General features: G+C 48.3%; 1 protein-coding gene and 1 pseudogene across 2 annotated transcripts in view; both read right to left on the bottom strand.

The window, feature by feature from the left end:
* The window catches only part of SPTBN5 (spectrin beta, non-erythrocytic 5), a 2,054,098-nt gene that overhangs the window by 1,314,352 nt on the left and 713,404 nt on the right, over positions 1–26,342 (bottom strand). For both annotated transcript variants that reach the window (XM_078659643.1, XM_078659644.1), the window contains exon 30: positions 19,546–19,678. In XM_078659643.1, the coding sequence (XP_078515769.1) occupies positions 19,546–19,678 (133 nt within the window). The remainder of the gene's footprint in view (positions 1–19,545; positions 19,679–26,342) is intronic.
* On the bottom strand, positions 23,749–25,038 carry LOC144782533 (high mobility group protein 20A pseudogene; annotated as a pseudogene).

The following is a 26,342-nucleotide window of genomic DNA, read 5'->3' as shown; positions in this document are numbered from 1 at the left end:
GGTCCACTCAAGACGCCATTTTGAGTCCACCGCGTGGGCTTGAATTAGCCAAGGCTTGTTGCCCAATCCTGGGTAACTTCGACGCCGACAACTTCATCCGTCGTGGGACAGCTCGCACCTCCATCCTGGTCGCCGACAACGCCTCCTGGTCCGAGAGACTGCAGAGCCCAGCAGCGCCCACTCACCTGACTGCGGTGACTTCGCCCGGTGCCATCCTGGTGCCCACTTAATCACTGGCTAGTGATTCAAGAACTTGGTCCCCTCTGCTTTCAGGTTTTCTTCTTCCTTGATCCAGGCTTGGATCCCTCGAACTTTTCTTCACTGGTCGCCTGCCAGCAACTTCTTCCTTCCAGGCTCCTGGTCCGGCAACGAGATCCCCGACGTCTTTTCAGACCTATGCAGCTGCAGCCCCTGGGCTAGGTAACTTCGGCACTCCGGTGTCCCAGCATAGCCTCACTATCCAAGGGTCAGGATCCACTGTCGTTTTCTCCCTACCAGGTCGGGTTCGCCCGTGAACACTAACTTTGTGAATTCTAGCTTCCATAGACTTTGTCCCGCATCCCGCGTGAGAGTGCACACTCTGCACCCGAGTCCCCTGGGCCCCCTAGTAGTAATCTAACGATTCCCTAGTCCAGTCCTAGCGATTCCAAAGCCTATTAGAACTGTTACTTACCTGCTAGTAATTCGCATTCCCCTTTTAGCGTATATGGTTTTTCGTGCCCCTCGGGCATTTGTGTATAACGTGCTAACTTAAAGTATTTTCGTAAGAGTTTTGTTGTGTGCTTAGCTCCCTGTCTCATAAAGAGCCAGGGTAGTCTTGTTATAAATAAATACACTGTTTATTTTCATAACAACTTGTGTGGTGTCCTTTCACTGGGTGTTCAAGGGGTAATGTGATGGTAAAACAGCTGGCTTAACACGCCCTCTAGAGTCTTAGCCTTAGACTGCTCGTATCCATGCTACTAGGATAGCTGGTCTATAAGGTTGACTTACAACCAATCATCAATAAGGGTTGTTTGGACTGATATATAGTGATCACTAGAATAGTGAGCACTGCACATCAGGCCAACTTCTCACATTGGTGAGCAGCGGTTGGGATTTGAGCTTGCTGTTGTTTTACCACACATGCCCTAAGAATATCTTGTGAAAGATCACATAAGTACTAAAGGTACATATAACTTAGCTTAGAATACTCTGAGTTCTACTGAACCAGCTGTTGTAGCTCCTAGGGCCTAGCACACCCTAAACTACAACTCTAGCAAGGGATCAGTAGGCAAACATATAGTGTAGGTAAGTGCACCACTTACACCTCACTAGAAAAGCATGTCGACTCAGGGGGACTCTACTGAGACTCCCCTGGTCAGTGTTGACCCTCCACAGGTCACTTCAAGATATGCAGCTCTCAGTTTCCATGAGATGAGACAGATCTGTGTCTCCAGAAAACTGAAGCAGGGGTCTAACCCCACCACTTCCTTTCTGATAGGTCTCTTAGAGACATATGATGCCAGAAAGCTTTCTCAGTTACATGAGAACATGCCAGCCTTAGAGGGAACCTCTGGGGATCCAGATCTCCCCAACACTGATTCAGCAGTTGAGGAGGAGGATCAGGAGGTACTCTCTGGGGATGAGGTAGACAAAGGTCTTGAGGTAGTCAGAAGGCTAACTAGGACCAACTTAGACTTACTTGGGCTAGGATCTGGGGCCCCCCAGTACTAACCCGAAGTGGGCCTAACCTTGGAGTTAGGAGAGATAGATCTCTTTCTAGGGACTCCAATAGATCTCTGCACTCTAATGCCTCTTCTCAGGGGAGAAGGAATCCTCCACAGAGGAGATTTACTTCCCCTCAGAGAAAGGAGCATGAAGCTAGGATGAGACAAGCTGAACTGAGGATTGAAAGGGAAGAAATTGCCCTGGCCAAAGAGAAGCTTGCCCTGGCAAGAGAGCAGCAGATGAGTGGGCTAGCTCCCACTGGTGGCAGCAATCTCCCAAGAGATAAAGAGAAGGGTTTAGATACTAAACACCTGACTAAAATAGTGCCCCCCTTTAAGCAAGGGGATGACATCCAGAAATGGATGGCTGCTCTGGAGAGGGCCTGCACTGTGCAGGGCATTCCCCAGAGTCAGTGGGCAGCTATACTGTGGCTCTCCTTTGATGGTAAAGGTAGAGATAAGCTCCTCACTACAAGAGTGGAGGATGCTAACAATTACCAGGTCCTGAAGAATACACTGGTTGATGGGTTTGGTTTAACCACTGAGCAGTACAGGTTGCTGTTCAGAGACACCCAGAAAACTCAGTCTCAGGACTGGTCTGATTTTGTGGATTGTGCCACTAAGGCTTTGGAGGGCTGGTTGCTGGGTAGCAAGGTTACAGATTACACAGGATTGTATAATCTAATGATGAGAGAACAAATTTTGAACAATTGTCAGAACCAGTTGCTGCACCAGCACCTTGTTGATTCAGATCTGACCTCTCCCCAAGAATTGGGAAAGAAGGCAGACAAATGGGTCAGGACAAGGATCAAGCAGAACCAGAACCAGAACCAGGGTGGTCAGAAGAAAGCAGACCAGAAGGGTAATGTTAAGAATGAGCAAAATGACCAGAAGTCTTCACCAGGTCCCCAACAAACCAAAGAGGGTGGGGGTCAGGCTTCCCAGAAGAAGAAGACTCAAGAAGGCCAGTCAAAAAGGTGGTGCCAGTACTGAAAAAGTAAATCTCACTGGTTTAGTGAGTGCACCAAAAGAGGAGGACAAACTCCTGCCACTACAGCTCCTAAAGCAACTGCAACCCCTAGTACAGTCAGTAGTGGTAGTGTACCTCCCAAGGCATTAGTTGGGTTAACCTTGGGTACTGAGGGGTCTGACAACTTAGTTGGCACACTCACTCAGGCTGTCCTTGTCTGTACAGGGGATGTGGATATGTCCCCTGAAATAAGTCCCAATACTTTGGGCAAATACAGGCAGACACCTTTGATAAATGGCAAAATGGCTCAGGCCTATAGGGACACTTGTGCCAGTGTCACCATGGTGACACCTAACTTTGTGGACCCTGGACAGATCATGCCAGGTACTGATTTCCTGGTGACCAATGCCAGCAATGTCACTACTAGTCATAGTGTGGCAATTGTGGCTTTCTCCTGGGGTGGAGTGAAGGGACAAAAGAAAGTTGTAGTCAGTTCAGACCTCCCAGTTGATTGTTTGTTGGGCAATGATTTGGAGTCATCACAATGGTCAGAAGTGGAGCAGAGGACTCACATGGAGATGTTAGGCTTGCCAGCACATGTGCTTGCTGTGACTAGGTCACAGGCCAGAAGATGCCCCACTGAACAGGTGCTGGATCCTGAAACTATGGACCAGACACCTCCCAAGAAGAAGAGCAGTAAGGGTAAGGCTTTGCCTTCCCCCTTGCCCCAGGTTGAGGATCAAGTCTCTGAGGAGGCTGATCTAGAAGAGCTGAGGGAAACTGAGCCTAAAGAGCTTGAACTTGATCAAGTTGAGTTTCTGGGCTCAGGGGGACCCTCCAGAGCAGACCTGGGGAAGGAACAGTTGAGCTGCCCTTCCCTTGAACCCCTCAGACAGCAGGCTGCTGCTGAGGCTGCAGGGAATGCCACAGGTGCCCACAGGGTATACTGGGAAGATGGACTCCTGTACTCTGAGTCAAGAGACCCCAAGCCTGGTGCAACCAGGAGGCTGGTCATCCCCTTGTCTCTGAGAGGTTTCCTTCTCACCTTGGCCCATGAGATTCCCCTTGCAGGTCATTTAGGTCAGACAAAGACTTGGGACAGGCTTGTCTCACACTTTCACTGGCCCCATATGAATGAGAATACCAAGGAGTTTTGTCGCTCATGTGTCACTTGCCAAGCCAGTGGTAAGTCAGGTGGCACAACAAAGGCCCCCCTCATACCACTACCTGTGGTGGGGGTTCCCTTTGAAAGAGTGGGGATTGACATTGTTGGTCCAATGGAACCCCAGACAGCATCAGGACACAAGTTTATACTGGTGGTGGTGGACCATGCCACCAGGTATCCTGAGGCTATTCCCCTTAGGACCACTACAGCCCCTGTAGTGGCAAGAGCCCTAGTTGGAGTGTTCTCCAGAGTGGGTTTCCCTAAGGAGGTCGTTTCTGACAGAGGTACAAACTTCATGTCAGGATATCTGACTGCCATGTGGAAAGAGTGTGGTGTGAACTACAAGTTCACCACACCCTATCATCCACAATGCAATGGGCTTGTTGAGAGATTCAACAGGACCCTGAAAGGGATGATTCATGGACTACCTGAACCTCTTAGGAGAAGATGGGATGTCCTGATCCCCTGCCTCTTGTTTGCTTACAGAGAGGTCCCACAGAAGGGGGTTGGCTACAGCCCTTTTGAGCTTCTGTATGGGCATCCTGTAAGGGGACCCCTGTGTTTGGTGAAGGAAGGATGGGAGAGACCTCTCAAAAAGCCTGCAACCAACATAGTGGACTATGTACTTGGTCTCCGCTCCAGGATGGCTGAGTATATGGAAAAGGCATCTAAAAACCTTGAGGCCAGCCAGGAACTTCAAAAAGCTTGGCATGACCAAAAGGCTGTACTGACTGTGTACCAGCCAGGACAGAAGGTGTGGGTGCTGGAGCCAGTGGCCCCAGCAGCTCTGAAAGACAAATGGTCTGGGCCCCACACCATCATTGAGCAAAAGGGAGAGGTTACCTACTTGGTGGACCTTGGAACTCCCAGGAGCCCTCTCAGAGTGCTCCATGTTAACAGGCTCAAGGCATATGTTGACAGGAAGGACATGAGCTTGCTCATGGCCACAGATGAGGGACAGGAGGAAGAGAGTGACCCTCTCCCAGACCTGCTCACTCAGAATCCTGATGATGGGTCAGTTGATGGTGTTGTCTTTTGTGGCAGCCTCACTGAACATCAGCAACAGGATTGCAGGCAAGTTCTGCAATCCTTTCGACATATGTTCTCTCTGACACCCAGCCAAACTGATTGGTGTACCCATGATGTTGACACTGGAGACAGTCTGCCTGTCAAGAGTAAAATCTACAGACAGCCTGATCATGTTAGAGACTGCATCAAAACTGAAGTGCAGAAAATGTTGGAACTGGGAGTCATTGAGCCCTCAGATAGCCCTTGGGCTAGCCCAGTAGTTCTAGTGCCAAAGCCTCACACCCAGGGTGGTAAGAGAGAGATGAGGTTTTGCGTAGACTACAGAGGCCTCAATGCAGTCACTAAGACTGATGCCCACCCAATACCAAGAGCAGATGAGCTTATAGATAGATTGGCTTCTGCCAACTTCTTAAGCACATTTGATTTGACAGCTGGGTATTGGCAAATCAGGTTAGCTGAGGAAGCCAAACCTAAAACAGCATTTTCTACCCCTGGAGGGCATTATCAATTTGTGGTAATGCCCTTTGGACTGAAAAATGCACCTGCCACCTTCCAAAGGTTGGTGAATCAAGTCCTCACTGGGCTGGATGACTTCTGTGCAGCTTATCTTGACGATATTGCTGTCTTTAGCTCCACCTGGGAGGATCACCTGGTCCACCTGAGGAAAGTGTTAGAGGCCCTGCAAAAGGCAGGCCTCACTATCAAGGCCACAAAGTGCCAGATAGGGCAGTCACAGGTTGTATACCTGGGCCACCTTGTAGGTGGAGGCCAGGTTCAGCCGTTGGAGAGTAAGATACAGGCCATCAAGGACTGGACTCCTCCAATCACCCAGACTCAGGTTCGAGCTTTCTTGGGCCTGACTGGGTACTATAGGAAGTTTGTCAGAAATTATGGGTCCATAGTGACCCCCCTTAATGACCTGACAAGCAAGAAGATGCCAAAGAAAGTTCAGTGGACAGCAAGCTGTCAGAAAGCATTCAATGACCTAAAGCAGGCCATGTGCACAGCACCTATCCTCAAGAGTCCAGATTACTCCAAGCCATTCATTGTCCAAACAGATGCTTCTGAGTTGGGTGTGGGAGCTGTTCTGTCTCAACTGAATTTTGATGGTAATGATCAGCCTATTGCTTTCATTAGTAGAAGGTTGACACCCAGAGAGAAAAATTGGTCAGCTATTGAGAGGGAGGCCTTTGCTGTGGTCTGGGCCCTGAAGAAGCTGAGGGCCTACTTGTTTGGCACTCACTTCACCATTCAGACAGACCATAAGCCCCTCTTGTGGCTAAATCAGATGAAGGGTGAAAACCCCAAACTGCTTAGGTGGTCCATTTCCCTACAGGGGATGGATTTTACAGTGGAGCATAGACCTGGGACTGATCACAGCAATGCTGATGGGCTCTCCAGGTATTTCCACTTAGAGCAAGAAGACTCACCTGGTCAAGGTTAGTTTATTGTCCCAAAGTTTGGGGGGGGGTCATGTAGGAGAGTAGGGTCTGCAATCCTATGATCACCCAGATTTTTGCTTTTTGCTGCACTGGTTTACGACTTTCCCTGGCTGTGGGCCTGCTAATCAGACCCACAGCCTAGCTGTTCTCTCTATCCAAATTGTACTCAGGTACTGAATTGGCCCTGGGCCCTCTCCAAGTCCCTGTACCCAGGGCTGAGGTGCACCCAGAAGTCTCCCAGGGGCTGAAGCATGTATTGTGCCACCCCTGGATTGACTAACTAAAACTGACACAACTGGCTGCACGACAGCTGGGGCAAGGTGGTGTACTCACCCTTTGCTTTAGATATAGTATACCTATATCTAACCCTAAAAATGGACACACAGATCTCCTATCAGTCACTCCTATAGCAGGCCTTAACAATCCTGAAGGCAGAGTGCTTGGAATCGTGTGAGATGGTGCTCTAGCATGAGCTGAGCCTGTCTGCGGCTTTCGGGATCCATCCCTTAGCCGTTTCCATGATATCGCATACCATATACTCTTAAGTGCATTATAATCCTCGCGGTTAAATGCCAACTCTGGTATCGCTTTATCAAAACATGTCGAGTAAGGTGTCATACGAATTGGAATACTAACCCCTCGCCAATTCTGGCGACGGGGTTAGCATTCCACCCTTCTAGAGGGACACGACATGCATGTAACCTATAACCCGGTTAAAAGTCAGACAGAGCCTTAGCATCCACAAAATGGATGCTGCCACCGAGACACAAGTCTGCCCTCCTGCTGCTGGGAGTCCTCCCAGAGCAGGAGATAAGGACAAAGGGTTTCCTGCCAGGGGCGGTGCCAGCACCGTCCCAGACAGGGTTTTGTGTATTGTAGGTAGGCAGGGCTTTAGAGGAAGGTGACTGCACGTGGCACCCCGGTGCTCACTGTGCATAGGCTGGCTGGAACCAGTTCCAGGGGCACTCCAGCCCCTGGCCTGGGGAAAAGCCCGCCAAGGAAGTGGGTGTAACCACCCCCCTCCTGGTCCCACCCATAGGGCAGGACCTAGTCGCGTGCCAGCCCCCTTTTCCCAGATAAAGGTAGAGACTGGCCCCCTTCCAAATCAGATCATCTTTGGAATCAAGACACGACTTTCTGCGAAAGGACTTCAAGATTTCCTTCTTCAAGATTCTCCCTTGTGACTAAGGAGTAGTCACCCTGCATCCGCAGGCACCATCTAAGAACACTGCGGTCTGCTGCAAGTCCTTCCTCCAAAATCCGACTGCCCAGCTCGACGAGAACCGGCTTCCCTGGCACCTCTGACCTCTACCCGCCTCTACAGCCCAGCTGAGAACCGTGGGTGCGACGAGACCTCAAGGGACCGGCCATCTTCAAGACTGCACGACTTCTTTCCAGCAAGCCCGCCGAGTAATCTACTGGTGAGTGCTTTGGGGTCCGAGAAGCCCCGACTCTGAGCAGCTCCAGCTCCGAAGTGCAGCCCCCCAGCATCTCCACGATCTGCGTGGGGCCCTTCTGCTTTCCGCTGCTCACCGCGTTGTTTGGCTACTAGCCCGTTGGCTTGTGGCCTTCCTGACGACGCCCGACGACATTTCTGCTGCTGGTCTGGTTGCTCCAGACTGGCCCTTGCTCCCTTCCAGAAGAGGAGCACCCCGGACCCTCCTGGTCCACTCAAGACGCCATTTTGAGTCCACCGCGTGGGCTTGAATTAGCCAAGGCTTGTTGCCCAATCCTGGGTAACTTCGACGCCGACAACTTCATCCGCCGTGGGACAGCTCGCACCTCCATCCTGGTCGCCGACAACGCCTCCTGGTCCGAGAGACTGCAGAGCCCAGCAGCGCCCACTCACCTGACTGCGGTGACTTCGCCCGGTGCCATCCTGGTGCCCACTTAATCACTGGCTAGTGATTCAAGAACTTGGTCCCCTCTGCTTTCAGGTTTTCTTCTTCCTTGATCCAGGCTTGGATCCCTCGAACTTTTCTTCACTGGTCGCCTGCCAGCAACTTCTTCCTTCCAGGCTCCTGGTCCGGCAACGAGATCCCCGACGTCTTTTCAGACCTATGCAGCTGCAGCCCCTGGGCTAGGTAACTTCGGCACTCCGGTGTCCCAGCATAGCCTCACTATCCAAGGGTCAGGATCCACTGTCGTTTTCTCCCTACCAGGTCGGGTTCGCCCGTGAACACTAACTTTGTGAATTCTACCTTCCATAGACTTTGTCCCGCATCCCGCGTGAGAGTGCACACTCTGCACCCGAGTCCCCTGGGCCCCCTAGTAGTAATCTAACGATTCCCTAGTCCAGTCCTAGCGATTCCAAAGCCTATTAGAACTGTTACTTACCTGCTAGTAATTCGCATTCCCCTTTTAGCGTATATGGTTTTTCGTGCCCCTCGGGCATTTGTGTATAACGTGCTAACTTAAAGTATTTTCGTAAGAGTTTTGTTGTGTGCTTAGCTCCCTGTCTCATAAAGAGCCAGGGTAGTCTTGTTATAAATAAATACACTGTTTATTTTCATAACAACTTGTGTGGTGTCCTTTCACTGGGTGTTCAAGGGGTAATGTGATGGTAAAACAGCTGGCTTAACACGCCCTCTAGAGTCTTAGCCTTAGACTGCTCGTATCCATGCTACTAGGATAGCTGGTCTATAAGGTTGACTTACAACCAATCATCAATAAGGGTTGTTTGGACTGATATATAGTGATCACTAGAATAGTGAGCACTGCACATCAGGCCAACTTCTCACACTCAGGCTAAGGGGTGACCAGCGGTCCATGTAGACAATTAGGTTCGGAGGAAGAGGTCATCAAAGGAGGGGTATTCATGGAGGGAAAGGAGGTGTTGGTCAGGCGCGGGGTGCGATTTTCAGAGACAGAGTCATGCGGGAGGGGAGGGCTCATGACTTGTGCATGTGAGAGTGGGGGCGGTCAGGGTGCATGGGGGAAGCTTGCAGGGTCAGGGAAGGGCGCTGGTGATCGATCGCAAACAGAGAGACCACGGTACCTAAAATGGCTGTTGTATATATGTGTGCATGGGTCTATGCTGGCGGGGTAACACGGTCAGTGTTTTGTAATGTCCATTCTGCTTACGACAAGAGGTACAGTGAACACAAATGAACGCTGCTTATGTACACATACATTGCCATTTTCAACAAGCTTGCGAAGTTGTGGCATTTGGCGTTCCCCTTGGTGGCAAAGAGGTCTATTTGCGGTCTCCCCCATTCCGAGAAAATGTCTTCCAGCACTTTTTGGTTGAGTTCCCATTCGTGGGACAGAGACCTCTCTGTCTGCTCAGAGCGTCCGCTATGACGTTGTCCTTGCCTGGGACATACTCTGCTGTCAGTTTGATGTTGTTGTGTACTAGCCAGTTCCAGAGTTTTTGCGATTCGCGAGATAGTGTCAGCGAACGTGTCCCTCCCTGCTTGTTCAAGTAGTGCATTGTTGTCGTGTTGTCCGTTCTTACAAGCACTGCTGAGTTTTTGATGCGAGGGAGGAAGGCTTTGTGTCCTTTCTTGTTCCGTCCACTTGCCACTGATTTGTAATTCTTGAAGGACTGCCCCCCATCCTTCTAGAGAAGCATCTGTAGTTATGACATGTGGAGTTGCAGGCATCAGGAACGTCAGACCTTTCGATAGGTTCTTGGCTGTCCTCCACCAGAGTAAGGCCTTGGTTATGTGTCGAGTAATGATGATGTGATCCTCGAAAGAACCTGTACATTGTGTCCACTGTTTGGTCAAGGCCTCTTGGAGGGGGCGCATTCTGAGCCGACAGTGTGGAATTAGTAGTATGCAAGAGGACATCATCCCTAGGAGGGACTTGAAAGTACGGACATTGATGGTGTTCTTCGAGGACACTGTTGTGGCCAGAGTAATTAGTTTGTGTTTCCTTTCCTGAGATGGGAATGCCTTGGAAGAGGTAGTATTTAGAGTTGCCCCCAGGAATGTTATAACCTTGGAGGGCTGTAAAGTTGACTTCTCGTAGTTGAGTGTTAGACCCAGACGTTTGAAATTATTGAGACAGGCGTTGGAAGACAGTAGTGCGTCTGTCGTAGATGGTGCCTTCACCAGCCAGTCGTCCAGGTAGGGGAAGACCTGGTGTCCCTGCTGACGTAGGAAAGCTGCCACAGGAGCGAGGCATTTTGTGAAAATGCGAGGCGCTGATTTGAGGCCGTATGGGAGGACACAGAATTGGTTGTGTTGACCTGCTACTTCGAATCTTAGGAATTTTTTGTGGCGCTTGTGTATTGGGATGTGGTAATATGCGTCTTGCAGGTCTAAAGACATCATAAAGTCTCCTTCCTCTAGAGATCCCAAGATTTCCTGGATGGTTACCAGCCGAAACGATTGGCTCTTCAAGAACGTATTGAGTGCCCTGAGATCTAATATGGGCCTCCATTTCTTCTTTTTCTGTTGTATGAGAAAGAAGCGGGAATAAAATCCCTTCCCTTTTTGAGCTGATGGAACTCGCTCTATTGCTCCTTTTCTTAACATGGAAGAGATTTCTTGAAGGAGTAATCTTAGGTGCCTGTGTTGAATCTTGGGAGGAGGAGTTAACGGGGGGATTAAACTGAATTCCAATGAGTGTCCGTGTTGGATTAATTGGAGTACCCACCGATCCGTCGTTATTAATCTCCAATTGTTGAGGAAGTGTGTCAATTTTCCTCCAATTTTGAAAGAACGAGATGGTGGAGGGACTGGCTGTTGAAAATGGTCATTGGCGTCCGCCGGCTGGTTTCCTCTGGTTTTTCCCCCTGAAGTTTGATCTCCCGTAGGAGGTCTGGCGACCTTGTTGCTGTTGCCGCTGCTGATATTGTGAACGGCTTTGATTGTATGAATAGGAGGATTTTCCTTGATATGATCCTCTGTAAGAGGGTTGACCCCTGCCCCTTTGCCCTCGAAAGGACTGATTTCTGAATTGTAAAGTGCCGAGAGCTCGTGCTGTGTCCGTGTCTTTTTTGATTGTCTGTAAGACTTCATCTATTTTTTCTCCAAATAGGTGTTGTTCGTTAAAGGGCATGTCCAATACTTTGGTTTGGATCTCCTGGCGGAAGGATGTTGCCTTGAGCCATCCTTGTCTGCGCAAAACTGCTGCACCTGCTAGCTGTCTAAAGCCCGTCATTGCGACATCTACAGCTGAATCGATGATCTCTGATGCTGACAATTGTCCCTCCTTAAGGAGCGATTGAACCTCATCCTTTAAGTCTTCAGGTGTATCTGCTAGGTACGGGACAATGTCTTCCCACAATTGTCTGCTGTATCTGCCTAGAAGCGCAATGGCGTTGGCTATCTTGACAGTCATGGCTGGCGTTGTCGAAAAACGTTTGCCAATGCCGTCCAATTTCCTACCCTCCTTGTCTGGTGGTGCTGACAGTGGAGTGGACGGATTTCTAGAGTTCTTTTGTGCGGCTTGGGTGACTACAGAATCCGGCTTGGGATGTGCATTAAGGCAGGTGGGTGCTGTTGTTGGTGCCTTATACTTCTTATCTAGTCTAATTACCACTATTGAAACCGATGCAGGTGTTTGCATTAGTTTTTGACCTTGTTCCCAAATGTGATCTATTATGGGAATTGATCTAGCCGTCTTTTTGATTGGATCCTTAAAATCGTATAGGAACCAGTCAGTTTCATGCGATTCCATAGTCATGTGGAATCTAGTGGCTGCTCTTTCTACCAAATTATGGAATCCGCCAATATCCACTGGTGGAGATTCCGAAGTGTTGGGTTCAGGCGTGGCTGGAGAATGAGCGATATAATCTTCATCGTCTCTGTTATTGGACAGGTCGTCTTGAACCTCACCTTCTTCTGGTTCATCGCCTTCGTCATCAGAAGATTGAACGTGATGTATTGTGTCCCTCCGTGGAGGAATATCCAAAGGAGGTGGTCTTGTTTTTGGAGATGGTTGTGGTCTGGATGATACTGGAGATTTCTCCGTAGAAGGGGCCGTTGATGATTCAAGGAATCGTTGTTTATAGTCTTGGATCAAGAATTGTAGATCGGTGACTATAGCTGCTGGAAGGCAGATCATAGGAGTGACTTGTGTCTGGACTTGTGCCTGAACAGTCTCTTCCGTAAAGATGACCTCATCTCCATCGTCATCTGTGCTCTGGCATTTCACAATGAGATCCGATGGGCTAGTAGCTTGATTGAGCTGGTCATCGTCTGATTCATCATCTTGTAGCAGACAAGATGGGGGTAATCTTTGTACCCTACTTGGAGATGTTAAATCTGGTGTAACAGGGCTTTTTGTAATCTTTTTTGGCGGTATTAATTCTGATTTTTCCCATGGCGTCGACGATGTTGTCGTCGACGACGTCGTCGTCGTCGGTGTAGTCGACGGTGGTGTCGTCGATTGTGTAGCGATCGTCGACGATGAGGTCATCGACGGTCCCTTCATCGACATCACGGTCGTCGGCGATGTGATCGTCAACGGTGCTTTCGTCGTCGACGGCGTGCTCGCCGACGGTGTCTTCGTCGTCGACGGCGTGCTCGTCGACGGTGCCTTCGTCGTCGACGGCGTACTCGTCGTCGATGTCTTCGTCGACGTTGCGCCAGATGTCGATGGCGTCTTCGTCGACGATGTAGGTGTCGACGGTTTTTGTCTCGTTGTCGACGGTGTCGTCGTCGACGTCGATGACGTCGACGGAACCTCGATCAACGTCGATTGCTTTTTTATCAGTACAATCGATGATAGTGGCTTACCCGCCGTCGACGATTGAGTGGTCGTCGTCGTCGATGAAGAGGCTGACGACGCCATTGTAGTCGACACCGTCGTCGTGGATGTGGAGACATAGGTGGTTTTTCTTGAGGAAAACGTCGACGAACTCGTCGACGATGACTGCGTTGGCTTTCTGAAGGTGGGAACATCCTTCACAGACGTAACAGATTTTACCTCAGAAGACTTTGTGGCAGTCTTTTTAGGAGGAACGTCTGTAGGGCTAGGGGAAGCAACCCATGGCCTCTTCAAGGACAGTTTCAAAGAAACTGAAGCCATTTCACTGCCATCTGAGGACATGACATCATCTCTGGTTTTTAGTCTGTTCAACCAGAGGAGCAGTCTCCCTTCTCTGTCTTTAAGAGTCTTAGTAGAGAATGTTCTACAAATCCTACATTCTTTAGGAGAATGGTCGGGATACAGACAGTAGAGGCAAGTTTCATGCTTATCATCGACGTGCAGTCTCTTCTTACCACAGGATGAACAGGCTCTGAACAGACCCTTCTTCTGCTGATCAGCCATTGTTGTTTGTTGAAGAAAATATCCAAGCTTTTTGAAGAAAAGAGATAAATCCAAGAAACCTGAGGAGAACTCAGGTGAAGACTCCCTAGCACAACGTGCGGTAGAAAATCTGAGAGACTGAGGCTCCTGGCAGGAAGGTTGTAGAGGGAGGTGGTAGCTGATTGGCTACTTTCAGAATCTTGGTCCTTTTTACAAAAGGACATAGATAGGCTACTAAGGCAAGGCCCTTAGGCCTACTCCTCTCTATGTATGTCTATAGGACATTACTTTTCTATGTACCGGGGACTCCCATCTCGACGACGGGGAATGATTCAGGCATGTGAATCTATGAAAGACACCCATAATACTGGATAAAGACTGCTTCTTGAGATAAGTATTCAGAGATGTCAGGTCTAGAATAGGACGCCATTGGAGAGCATTCTTCCGGACCAGGAAGAAACAGGAATGAAATCCCTTTTCTCTTTGTGAGATCCGCACCAGTCCAATTGCTCCCTTTCGGAGCATTGTCCGAATCTCCCGACGCATCTGAGATAGATGATTGATCTCTTGACCTGTAGGTGGAGTCCAAGGGGGAATTTGAAGGAATTCTAGAGTATGTCTGAATTGTATTATATCAAGGACCCATCTTCTGTCGTTATCGTCTGCCAATGATGCAGATGAGAAGCAACTATTCCTTACCTAGTGGAACTTGTGGAGGGGAAGAAATACATGTAGCCGGATTCTGGAGGTTGTAATTGTCTTCTACCATTGTCCTTTCCTTGACGACCTCCTCGTCCTCTAGGAGCAGACTCAACATAGCTCCCTGATTGTTTTTAACCATATTGTTGACGGTATGGTTGTGATAATGAGGAATAAGAGGGGTATCTTCCCTGTTGGTAACCCCCTCTATAGGATGGTTGGCCTCTACCTCGGGCACCTCGAAAGGGCACTTTACGGTACTGTAGTGTACCAAGGGCCTTTGCAGTTTCTGTATCTTTCTTGATACCTTGCAGTGCCTCATCCACTTGTTTTCCAAACAAATCTCTCTGTCAAATGGGAGATCTAGAATTTTATTTTGGACCTCCGGTCTAAAGGCAGTCGCCCTTAACCATCCTTGAATCCGTAGAACCGCCGCACCTTCCAGCGACCGGAAGGCTGTGGTCGCGATGTCTATCGTACAGTCAGTGACTCCAGCCGAAGCGCTTTCTCCCTCCTGAAGAACCTTTTTCGCCTCCTGCCTATTATCTTCTGGAATGAGGTCCATGTATGGTGCCTTATCGCACCACATCTGTCTGTCGTACCTGCCCAGAATGGCAAGGGCATTTGCTGATTTAACAAGGAGAGCAGGCATGGATGAAAACCTCTTTCGCGCATTGTATAAACATCTCCCCTCTCTGTCAGGAGGTGCTGAAATTGGCGCAGAGGGATTCTTAAATTTCTGTTGCGCTGCTTGCGAAATTACAGAATCTGGCTTAGGATGCCACAGTAAACACGCTGGTGCGTCTGAAGGAGCTTTATATTCCTTTTCCAGTCTAGGAGCACAGGTGTAACTGTCGCCGGTGTCTTCATCACTTTTAAACCTTCCTCCCACACATGGATCCCAATTGAGATAGCCCGAACCGACTTGTGGTATGGCTCCTTAAAATCGTACAGGATGCATTCTGTTTGTGTTGTCGCCATTGGAAGCTGGAACCTCTTTGCAGCTCTTTCCATTAAGTAATGGAATCCGCCGATATCCACCGGTGGAGAATCAACAGGTACTGGTGAGGAAGATGCAGGAGATGGAATCAGGCAATCATCCCATTCCTTGTTGGGATCTGTTATTTCTTGTAGCGGCTCCCTGCTTCTAACTTGAGTAGTAAGGATGGAACGTGGATGCGAGACTGGGATTTCCCGAGAAGCTGGTGTCGGCGGAAATATCTTTTTATAGTCTGCCAGCATAAAACGTAAATCCACATCATGGAGGATGGCATGCCAACCATCTCCTCCTGGTACCCTTGGCGATAGTATTGTTGTGGAGGATACTGGTACTCCCCATATCCCTATTCATAGTCATCATCCTGACATTTCACATGTAGTGTGAGGGACCACTGGCGTATCCAAAGGGTCCGTCCTCCACCTCTTCCTCTGAATCCTGCTCCTGTAGTAGGTGTGATGGCACCAGAGGAGTAATCTTGCTTGGGGAGGTGATCTCTGGTGTAATCCTTCTCTTCCGGACAATTTCCAGTTTTTCTGGAATTTCCCTCGTCGACGAGATCGCCGTCCACACCACTGTTGTCGATGCCGTCATCGACACCAGGCGCAGAGAGCTATCCGTCATTGACAACATAGTCACCGTCGTCAATGTTCCCTTCGACGACACCGTTGTCAACACTTTCGGCGACGATCCCGTCGTCGACATTGCCGTCACCGCTGTTGCTGTCGTCGTCGATACCGCCGTCGATGTAACTGGCGTCAACACCCCCGTCAACGGTGACGTCGTCGACGGAGAGGACACTGTAATAGGCAACGATGGTGTCTTTGATAGCAGCTTTACCTTCGTCGTCGGCGATGATGGTTTCTTCGTCGACGATCACGTCGACGATGCAGGTTTCTTAGATTTACCTCAGGATGCATAGAAGACGGCTTCCTGAAGAGTTCTTTGAGTTGAGGAGGTGATTTTGACGGCTCAGAACTCGTCTTTTTCAATGGTTTTTCTCCAGAAGCATGTCCTTTACTCTACTTTTCCACAGATTGAGGAGATTTTGAAGGACTGCGCCCAGAAGACCCATAAGTTGTCTTTTTTAGGGCCTTCTCAGGACGTTCTCCAGAGTAATGAGTTTGAGGAGATTTTCTTCTCTTTTGAGATCTCCTAGATGTTGAGGAGGAAGCCTCACCACTGTCACTGGAGATAACCTCCTTTCTGGCCTTTTGCTTTTGGAACCATATCAAACGGCGCCCTTCCCGATCTCTCAGAGTCTTACTAGAGAAAGTGCGACATACCTTACAGTCTTTAGCCTGGTGATCGGGGTATAGACAGTAAATGCAGTCAGTATGAGGGTCATCAGTGTAAAGCCTCTTCTTGGAACAAGTGGCACAGGCTCTAAATAAACCTTTCTTCTCCTTTACAGACATTCTCTAAAGAATGTATTTGAAGACAGTACAGAATAGTACAGAATCAAGTTGAATTTCTAAGAACAAAGTTCTTGAACAAGGTTGAAAAAAGCAAAATTTGAGCAGAGCTCAAAGGAGACTCTCTAGCACAACGTGCGGTAGAAAATATGAGGGGCAAAAGGTTCTCTCAGGAGTGTTCTAGAGGGTGAGGAGCTCTGATTGGATCGGAAGACAGGTTTGGTCTCTTTTACATAAACAAAGGTTATGGGTTGCACAAGGAAAATGGGCCTAGGCCTCTTTTCAGTTTTCTATACAACTAAGCATTGCGTTTTTTATATACCGGAGACTCCTGTCTCGACGACGGGGAATGATTCAGGCATGTTAATCTATGAAAGCTCCAATACTAGAGTAAATAAAGGAAATCATTTGAGGGTTCAGAGGATGGGCAGGGATAGTTTAGACAGAGAAGATACAAGCAAATGTCAATAGGATTAGCATGGGATAGTGAGGAGAGTTTAAAAAAGCAAAATTGAGGAGCAGACTTCAAGAGCAATGGGGAGAAGGTGGAAACCGGTGCTAAGAGAGAGAGAGAGAGAGAGAGAGAGAGAGAGAGAGAGAGAGAGCGAGAGAGAGAGAGAGCAGTTCAATTCCGAATAGATGAGTCCAAAAGGAAAGGAGTAAGGTACAGTAAAGGACAAACAAGAAGATATCATGCCATGAGTGGACACAGAAGAAGGACTGTATTGCAGAGAGAGAGGTGCACACACAGAAAAAGAAGAGGACAAGGGTGATCACAAGCAAAGATTGTGACTGATGGGAAAGGGGTTAGGGAAAGAGAGAAGAGGTGAAATGGATGTATGACGGTACAACGCGTACCGTCACAACGCGTGCTGTTACAACGCGTCCCTTACAACGCAAGTCGTTACCACGACTTGCGTTGGGGGCGCGGATGTCGAATAGTATAATTTACTATTCTAACACCAGTCCCCGTGGACACTAGGGAAGGTGTTGGAATAGTAAATTTACTATTTTTAATCATCTAGCGCCCTCCAGCGCAAGTCGTGGTAACGACTTGCGTTGTTACGGACGCGTCGTAACAGCACTGCGGGGAAACATCCGCGTTGTAACGGATGTTTCCCGGTGAAATGGCCCAATGGAAAGGAAACATCTTAGAAAGAGATAAGAAGCTAGATGGGGCGTATGGATGTTGGGAGAAGTAGAAGAATGTGAGATGGGAGTAAAAGGTTTTGAGCAAAAGAAATGGGTGTAGCTAAGGAACTGAAATATGGGGTGGTGAATATAAGTAGATCTGAGAAAGTAGAGGGTGGAAGAGTGGATAAGAGAAAACAACATGAGATAGGGTGTAAGTGTTGAAGTGATGGTGAAGAGGACAGGGGAGAAAGTCACATAGGGTTACAGATAGTGGGGAAGTGGAAACAAGGCACAGCGGGGACACTGGAGGCACAGCAGAAATGGGTTGGTTGGATGAAAGACTAGGGATTGCAGAGGATGGGAAGAAGATAAAGTGGTGAGCTGTAGAAATAAAAGTGATGAAAGAGTAGTAGGTGGTGTGGAGGGAATAGTTGAGGGTAAGTAAATGCGGTAGAACAGAGGGGGAGAGGTGTTGGTGAATGTTGTAGGGAGAAACGATGGGTGCAATTTGAAAGAATTGAGGTATAGGGAAAATAATGGGTAAGAGCTCATAGAGTACAGGAAAATATAAACACAGAGAAGGGATGAGAAGAAATGGACAAATCATACTAAAAATAACTTAAATAGGGTTAATAGAGGGCCAAGAGGTAAAGTGAAAGGAACCATGTCATGTAAGGAGAAGAGACAGAAGAGAAATCAAGATTCATTTGGGCAGGGATAGAATGGAAGGGTAGGGCAGACAAAAATGAACATATTGGGTGAGAAAAGGGAAAGGAAGATGGAAATGGAAGGAGATGCTTTAAATTTGATGATTTTAAGATAGTGTTCGGGTTACCAAAGTCAAAGGCCTTTGTGGGTATTTCTCATACCATGTAGAGCTTGGTATAACTCAGTAGTGACCTCCAGTTACTGTTACTTTGTAAACTGTTTTGGAGCATTCGTTCTTTTCTTTTGAAAGTGCATTTATTTACAGAATCCAGAAGTATCTTGAGGGTGAGACATGTAGGCTGCAACTGCAAGTGAGTTAGAGGCAGGCAGCACATATTGTTACTCAAAACCCTTTAAGATCTCATGTGTCCCCAATTCTAATAACTACCTGTCCCAGTACAAATTGCATTTACAATATTGTTTACTACATATCATGCTTTGTGTATGACTTTTTTAAAGGGAAACCTTGAGACCTTGAACCAGCACATGCCGTTACCTCTCATAAAAAGGTCTTGGTTGTAATTCTACGATTCACTTAGTCTAAAGTTAGGAGCAAGAGATTTGTCATTCACACAACTTGGTTATGGAACCGATACCCAGAGAATTTAGAAAAACAATAGAGCCTGCTGTAGAAAAGCACAATCTTTTCACTTTTATGGGTTCTGGTTCTTTGTTGAACCCATGTGCATCTCTTTGGTGTTAATGGGTCTTTATCACTTCATGGACAGTTTAAACTGGATTGGATATAAATGCTGGCATGATTGATGGGATGGGTTGAAATAGCGGGTTCAGAAGGAGGTAAGCATCTTTCATCAGAGACAGGGCACAGAAGAAAGGAGCAATGCAGCAGGGAAGAAAGGATAGAGATTGGCAGATGATATATGAAATAAGGAAAGGCACGGGAGCAGTGGCAGGTGGTGGGGCGGGGAGGAGTATGGCACAATCTGGTTGATAGGTTGGGTGGGATCAAGGAGAGAAAATGAATGTGTGATTGAAGATGGAATGAATGTGTGATGGAAGATAACTAGAGTCTGAACAGCAATGATGTAAAGATCAATTTTAAACACTCACCAAGGCATGCTCATAGTCATTTCCATAGTCCTCTGAACTGGCCACCTGGATCTGCTGGTTAATCCACTCCTGTAAATCTTTAGATTCCCTCAGATATTCGTGCAGACTAAGGGTTTCTTCCAGTTTCTTGCTCCTGCATATGAGGAGAAAGCGATGTGGAGACAAAAAGTGAGAATGAAGGACATTCATGCAGAGTGGCTGATATATGTGTAGCTATGTGGACAGGGTTGTAGAGTAGTGAACAAAGTTAGGGAGGTGTGAGTCTGAGATTTCCCAACAAGTAACATGGTGCTCCCAACTAAAATGGATAAGACAGGCTGGGCCTTTGAACAGGCTAATAGGCAGGGTTAAGAATATCATGTGAGAGTTATTTAGAAAAGTAATGCTAGTCATCAACATAGGAGAGGGGGGCTAAAAAGAGCAGGACTATCACAATACCAGGCACAGCATCAACAGACCAGGTTTATGGAGGGCACTGAGAGCATACCTTGTAGTAGTCGAGGCCCAAGGGCAGACTAGCTTGGAAGAAGAGAAAGGTTAGAGAGTGAAGGCCAGGTGAAGAAAGTGAAATGGGAGAAAAATGGTGGCATATCTAGCCATGTTTAATGACGTGTAGGAAAGTTGGATCTTTCTGGAATAGATACCCCCACTATTTGTCTGGTGTCAGTGTGTTTTGACTGTAGTTCACTGGGATCCTGCTAACCAGGGCCCCAGTGATAGTGCTATTGCCTCTGAATTTGATGGTAAGTACTTTGTACACCCCACAATTGGTATTCTCTGGTACCGCTGTAAGTCCCTGGTATATGGTGCTGAGGTACCCAGGGCATTAGTACACCAGGGATCTCCCATGGAGTGCAACATGTATTATGCTACCCATGCGAGTCCATGCAAACTGTGCCTGCAGAGCTCCTATCATAGTTTGCATGAAATGGTGCATGCACCTTTCACTTGAGATATAAGGCTTTCCTTATATCCTGGTCACTGTACTTTAAACCTATTAGTCATCCCGAAGGTAGGTCGAAGGGCAGGGTGCATGGTTTTAATACTGTGCGTACCCCTGCACAAGCAGAGGTGCCCCTACAAACCCCAGACTCCATTCTCTGGGCTTCCTAAGTGTGGGGCAGCCATTTTAAGGGATGTAGTAGACACTGGCAAGTTCAGATGTCCAACTACATAATGACTACTCTGAACCTGGTCATGTTAGGTATCAAACAGGTTGGAATAATGCAACTATGCCGATTCCAGTGTTAGTTGAATGATACCATGTACTGGGGGGCTCCTTAGAGGACCCCCCAATACCTACCTGTGTAGCCTTACAGGGTCCGCCTGTCAGACCACGCTGCTGGAGACCCTATACTGTGTTCTCTCCACAGCTGAGGAGCTTAACTCGGGCAGGGGAAGCTGAACAAAGGTTTTCATGCGAAGGAGAGTGAATGTGAACACCTCTCCTTAAGAATTAGATAGGGCAAGGGCACTTCCGAGCGCAATCAGACTTTATTGAAGGGCGCATTTGGTGCGCTCCTTGCACAAACCAGTTTGGCCCATTCAGAAGCCTTTGACCCTTGTTCTGGTGCTAAACTACACAAAGGACAGGGGAGTGTCCACCCCTGTCCAGCTCCTCTCTAGGGAAGTGCCCAGAGCACCTCCAGTTCACCACTTGATTCTGCCATGTTGAATCTTTGCCCCTGGGAGCCTCTGACTGGCTAGGCCAGATGAGTAGCGACCTAGAACTCCTCTTATTGGTGGGTCACCACTGAAGATGTCCTTCTCCCTTTTAGGGTTACTTAAGACTCTTCTGCTGTTGGACACTGGAACTTTGCTGCTGGATTGAGCCAGGACTAAAGAGAAGACTCTCTTGGTGGGAAGGAGCCTGCTGCAACTTTGTCTCCATGCGCTTACAAGTTTCTGCAACTCAGTGGCCGTGGATTCTCTGAGTCAGCAAGGACTCTGCATGCATCCAAGCAAGAAGGAATCTCCCTTGGAGTGAATGAGTTACTTCCCTGCACCCGCAGGCACTTCAGTCTTGGCTACCGGTTTGCTGATTCTGCTGTCCCACTGACACGTCCCAGGTCTGCAACACAGGTGGTAGTTTGTTAGCTCTCCAGAGGCCTGTCCAGTCTTCCCAGCAACTTGGAAAGCTGCACTCCCTCTCCAGCCGACTTGAACTGCATCTCTGTGCATTGCATTTGTTTGTCATTGCCAAGGGTTGTTGAGTCTGATCACTGAAGATCTTCGAGCTCCAAGAAGCCCCAGCTTCCAGCATTGCACAGCTTCAAGCATGACGTCCTGCCTGCATCCTCTGCACCGTGGGCCTTCATCTTCTGTGTGCTGCTGAGGCTTCCCTGTGACTCCCTGTGCCTGCTGCCTAGGGGTTCTCGAGGGGGCTCTAACGATTCCTGTTGGCTTTCCTGCATGTTGAGGGCCAACCTTGACTTACCCTTGCTGGGTTAGTCCCCCACGCCTTGCTGGTTTGCAACCAAACTTATTTTCCTTTGACACGACTGTAGCAGCTGCCAAGGCTTGTTGGTGGTCCTGCCGGCCATTGACCTTCCTGCATTCTTCATCCATCATGGGTCAGCCCGTGGACATCCTGTGCTCCTGCATCATTGTCTAGGTTCCACAGCTGCTTCATCAAGACCGTTGTGCTACATCAATTACCTCTGAGCATTGTGCTCCTGCTCCTCCTGGACACCTACGGGTGGTTTGGATTCTGTCCCCAATGCTTTCAGCTACTTCTTGTATAAAATCCAAGTTTGGGTTCCACCATCCTGCTCCAAGAGTTGTTGTAGTCATTGGACTTCCAACACCCTCCATTGGCTTCTACGGGTGGACTCAACACCACTTTGCCCCTATGCACCTGGGCTCCCTGGTGTAGGTATCGTGCTTCCCTGGGTATTCACGGGTGGCTCTTCAACCACCCATGATCACAATGGTGTCCTCTGGGTCCTTTAGGAGGTGTCCTGAAACAAGAAAATACCAACCACAACTTACCCTGTGCTGTCCTATAGATGCCTGACCCGGTGTAACCTCTCTGCACCCGGGTATCTTGGTGTCCCTAGCTACTCCCTTTTGGTGATACCTTTCTTGCTGGGCTTATCCATCCTTGGGTATCAGTCTTGTTCTGGTATTTTCCTTACATACCGCTCTCTTGGTATATGGTTTGGCCCCCTATATGACCCCATGTATTTTCTAAGCTGCTTACATGTTATTGAAGTATTTCTTGTGTGTATTTGATATCTCCGGGTAGGAGATATACCAAGTTAATTCTTAGTGTTATGTAAATAAATACTAAAGTATTTTTCTAAACACTTGTGTGGTTTTTTATTGTGTGAAAGCTTGCTGACTGTGGTAAATGCACCCGCTTTATACCCTCCTGAATAAGTCTTAGCTGCAATCCGCAGCTACCCTTTGAGAGCTTTGGTTATCAGGGACCAAAACACTATCACTCAGGGTTGCCTGGACTCATTGCACAGTGCCTCACCATAGGTGGACACTATATACTGAGCCAGCCTCCTCCAGATATGACATCTCCTTCGGTGACCACAAGCCTTGAATTTGTAGATGATCCATGTGGGCCTCCCACCCATATAGTGAAGCATCTGTCACTATGATCTGAGAAGGAACCTGTTGGTGAAAAGACTTCCTTGTAGCAGATTGGCAGGGGAACACCACCATTTGAGTGAATGTTTTGCATGGAGGGACAGTTCAATCCTGTCGTCCCAATCACCATTTAGCTGATTCCACTTGTCCTTGAGGTATTCGAACCAAGGAGGGATGAGACCGTCCTCACTTTGGGATGAGATGCTGTCATAATTTGGACATTTTTATTGCACAAAGAGCACAACCCAGCAACAATGACATAAGTCAAACCATACAAAACATTTTCATTTCAACTTTAAGTAACGCTTCACGGGAGTACCACACCTACATACCTACTACAGATCGACAGGACTGCACTACTTACCAACACTAGTGTAAAAGTTATTTTGGAATCACTAGCTACTGAAGGTATATTTATAGTTTTCTGGGTTTAAAAAGTTTTGGATATCCATCATGGTGATGCTCTATACCCCCAATAAATCGCACCTCTCCCAGAGGATATGTGGCAGTATCTGAATCTAAAGGCAAAAACACAGCCACATATGACCTATGGCGATGTTTAAGAAAGTTAATAGTGGGCTTTACAATGCAGGAAATTGGAAATCAAACATGTATGCACACGAGGACCAATATCACTCTCGCTAAACAGGATATCCATTTTCTGCACCATGAGGTAGCCAAGTTCATGTTCTGCTCTGTGTCCAGAAACACATCCATTTCTGACACAGAAACAACATATGTCAATCTCGAGTGCCCAAAACAGAAAACTTTCATCCTTTCAATTGGCCACGGTAGCCTATGCCATATTATATTCACCACCTCTCAGACAGTAGCAATAAGATTCTCATGCCGATTGGCCCGAACAATACTGTGCAGTTTTTTCATATAAACATAAATTTGCGAAGCTGCTCGCCAGGGCCTGCCGTAGGGTCTCCAGGTGCTGCTGTAGGAGTGAATTGCGACTGCGCTCCTGGATCACATCCACTTCTAGCTTCTAAACTGCTGTCCGCATGCTTTCCATGTGTTTTTGGAGAGCGGCATTTCTCCCTTCATAGTCCATGTTGGTTTTACGTAGCTGTCGCAACTCCACCTCACGTGCTTTGCTATGATTCAGGAACTCCTCTGTGAAGATGGGGATATCAAATATTGACCTCTCTTTTACATCAAAATCTTTCTCATGGTCATTGGAAGTCTGTTGCATTCCATCTTGCCTGTGTTGTCTGCCTTTCTGTCGGTCCTGTGCTTTCCTGCTGAAAGTCTTGTAGGCCTCCATTTTCTGGTACTGTTTCAGTTCCTTCATATAGCGCTCTTTGTCCCACTCTGCTTCATCCAGATAACGCTGCTTCTCCTATGAGGGTAGCTTGCTCCACTCGTTGCCTTGCATTCTGGTGATCTCTGGGAAAGGGACCTCCGGTCTCTCTACCCTAAGCAGCTCTCTGCGCTTATTCATGAACCGCCCATATCCGGTCAGAGGAGCCTTGGGGGCATTGCTGTCCCGGGGGAGATTTGTCCTCTTCCTCTCTTTGGACCAGCACCCTCATCGACTTCTTGGCCGTGGCACTTCATCTTCATGCCGCTGCTTGCCGCTCTCGGCAGTGTTGGATGATTCGTTCTGAAGTAGTTGGGCCTGCGAAGAGGCCTGTGCATGGTTTGCTGGCTGCATGGCATTGTATGTACCCTCAGAACGAGCCAAGCTGGAGGGAGGTACATCACTGCTGTCCTTGGAACCGTCATCGTCTGGCAAAAGCCTCGGAATGGCTGAGCTGTCCATCTCTTTAGACGAACTTCAAATTCCTTGACACGTGGTATTGTCGCTGGTCAAGTGGGAAATCCAAATGGTTTCTTTGGCGGTAGCACGGGACCGCCGACAAATTCAGCTTTACATCAGTCTCCTCTTCTCAGATGCTGTCATAAGAAAGAGACATTTCTGAAGTATCGATAAGCGTCACCCCTCCGAAGGACACACTTTTGATTTAATGGTGTCGACGGAGGCTCCCAGATATTGCAAAGTCTGAACCGGGACTGGCTGTGACTTGCTGTGATTAAAATGAAGCCCCAAGCATAGGAGGAGATTGCATGTCCAGTTGAAATGAAGCTGGGCTTCTTGAAAAGTTGACGCCTTTATGAGCCAATAGTCTAGATATGGATAGACGAAGTCCTGGTGTTTCCTGGAGTTGACAGTCACAACTGCAATGCAGTTCTAAACTGTTCTGGGTGCTGATTGTAAACCAAACAGTAGTATTTGGTGTTGATATGGTCCTGCCCCACCACATACCTCAAGAATTTCCAATATTTCTTTGCAATTGGGATGTGAAAATAAGCATCTTAGAGGTCAATGGAGCCAAGCCAATCCACTTGGAGAAGTTGGGGATAGATATGATGTAAAGCCAGCATCTGGAACTGTTTTTCCTTGCAATCCATGTGTTGGCAAATTTCAGGTCGAGAAAGGGTCTGAATTGGTTCTTGCCTTTTTCTGCACCAGAAAATATCTGGAATGAATGCCTGTTCCCCATTGATAGTGAGGAATAGCCTCCACCACTTGTTTTTGAAGCAAGATGTTGACTTTTGATCTCAGCATCGTCAGATGATGATTGGATGGTTTTGGTGGTATGGCCGGAGAAGGACTTATGAACTTGGGACAGTATCCATGCCGAAAAATATTCAGTACCCAGGTGTGTTTTGCTATATCTTGCCACTCAGCTAGAAAATGTGAAATTACCTACCTACCTGCCATTGAAATGCTGCCGTGTGGGGAACGGCTCTTCACTGTACTACCGCCGCCACTTGTGTTTGCATTGCCGCCGTGAGGGGAACGGCCAACGAAGACGCGTAAGACCACACCGCCGCAGGGACTCCATTTCCCATCAGCCCCGGCGGGTGTGGAGCGACCAACGTGACGCCGTACTCAGAGCGCCCCATAACAGGGAGGCGCGCCGAGCGCTTGGTGTGCTCGTTGCAACTACCTACCTACCTGCCATTGAAACGCTGCTGTGTGGGGAACGGCTCTTCACTGTACTACTGCCGCCACTTGTGTTTGCATTGCCGCCGTGAGGGGAACGGCCAACGAAGTCGCGTAAGACCACACCGCCGCAGGGACTCCATTTCCCATCAGCCCCGGCGGGTGTGGAGCGACCAACGTGACGCCGTACTCAGAGCGCCCCATAAGAGGGAGGCGTGCCGAGCGCTTGGTGTGCTCG

Source organism: Lissotriton helveticus, chromosome 9, assembly GCF_964261635.1.
Source record: "Lissotriton helveticus chromosome 9, aLisHel1.1, whole genome shotgun sequence".
Classification (NCBI taxonomy): Eukaryota; Metazoa; Chordata; class Amphibia; order Caudata; family Salamandridae; genus Lissotriton; species Lissotriton helveticus.
This window is presented reverse-complemented; position numbering and strand designations above follow the sequence as displayed.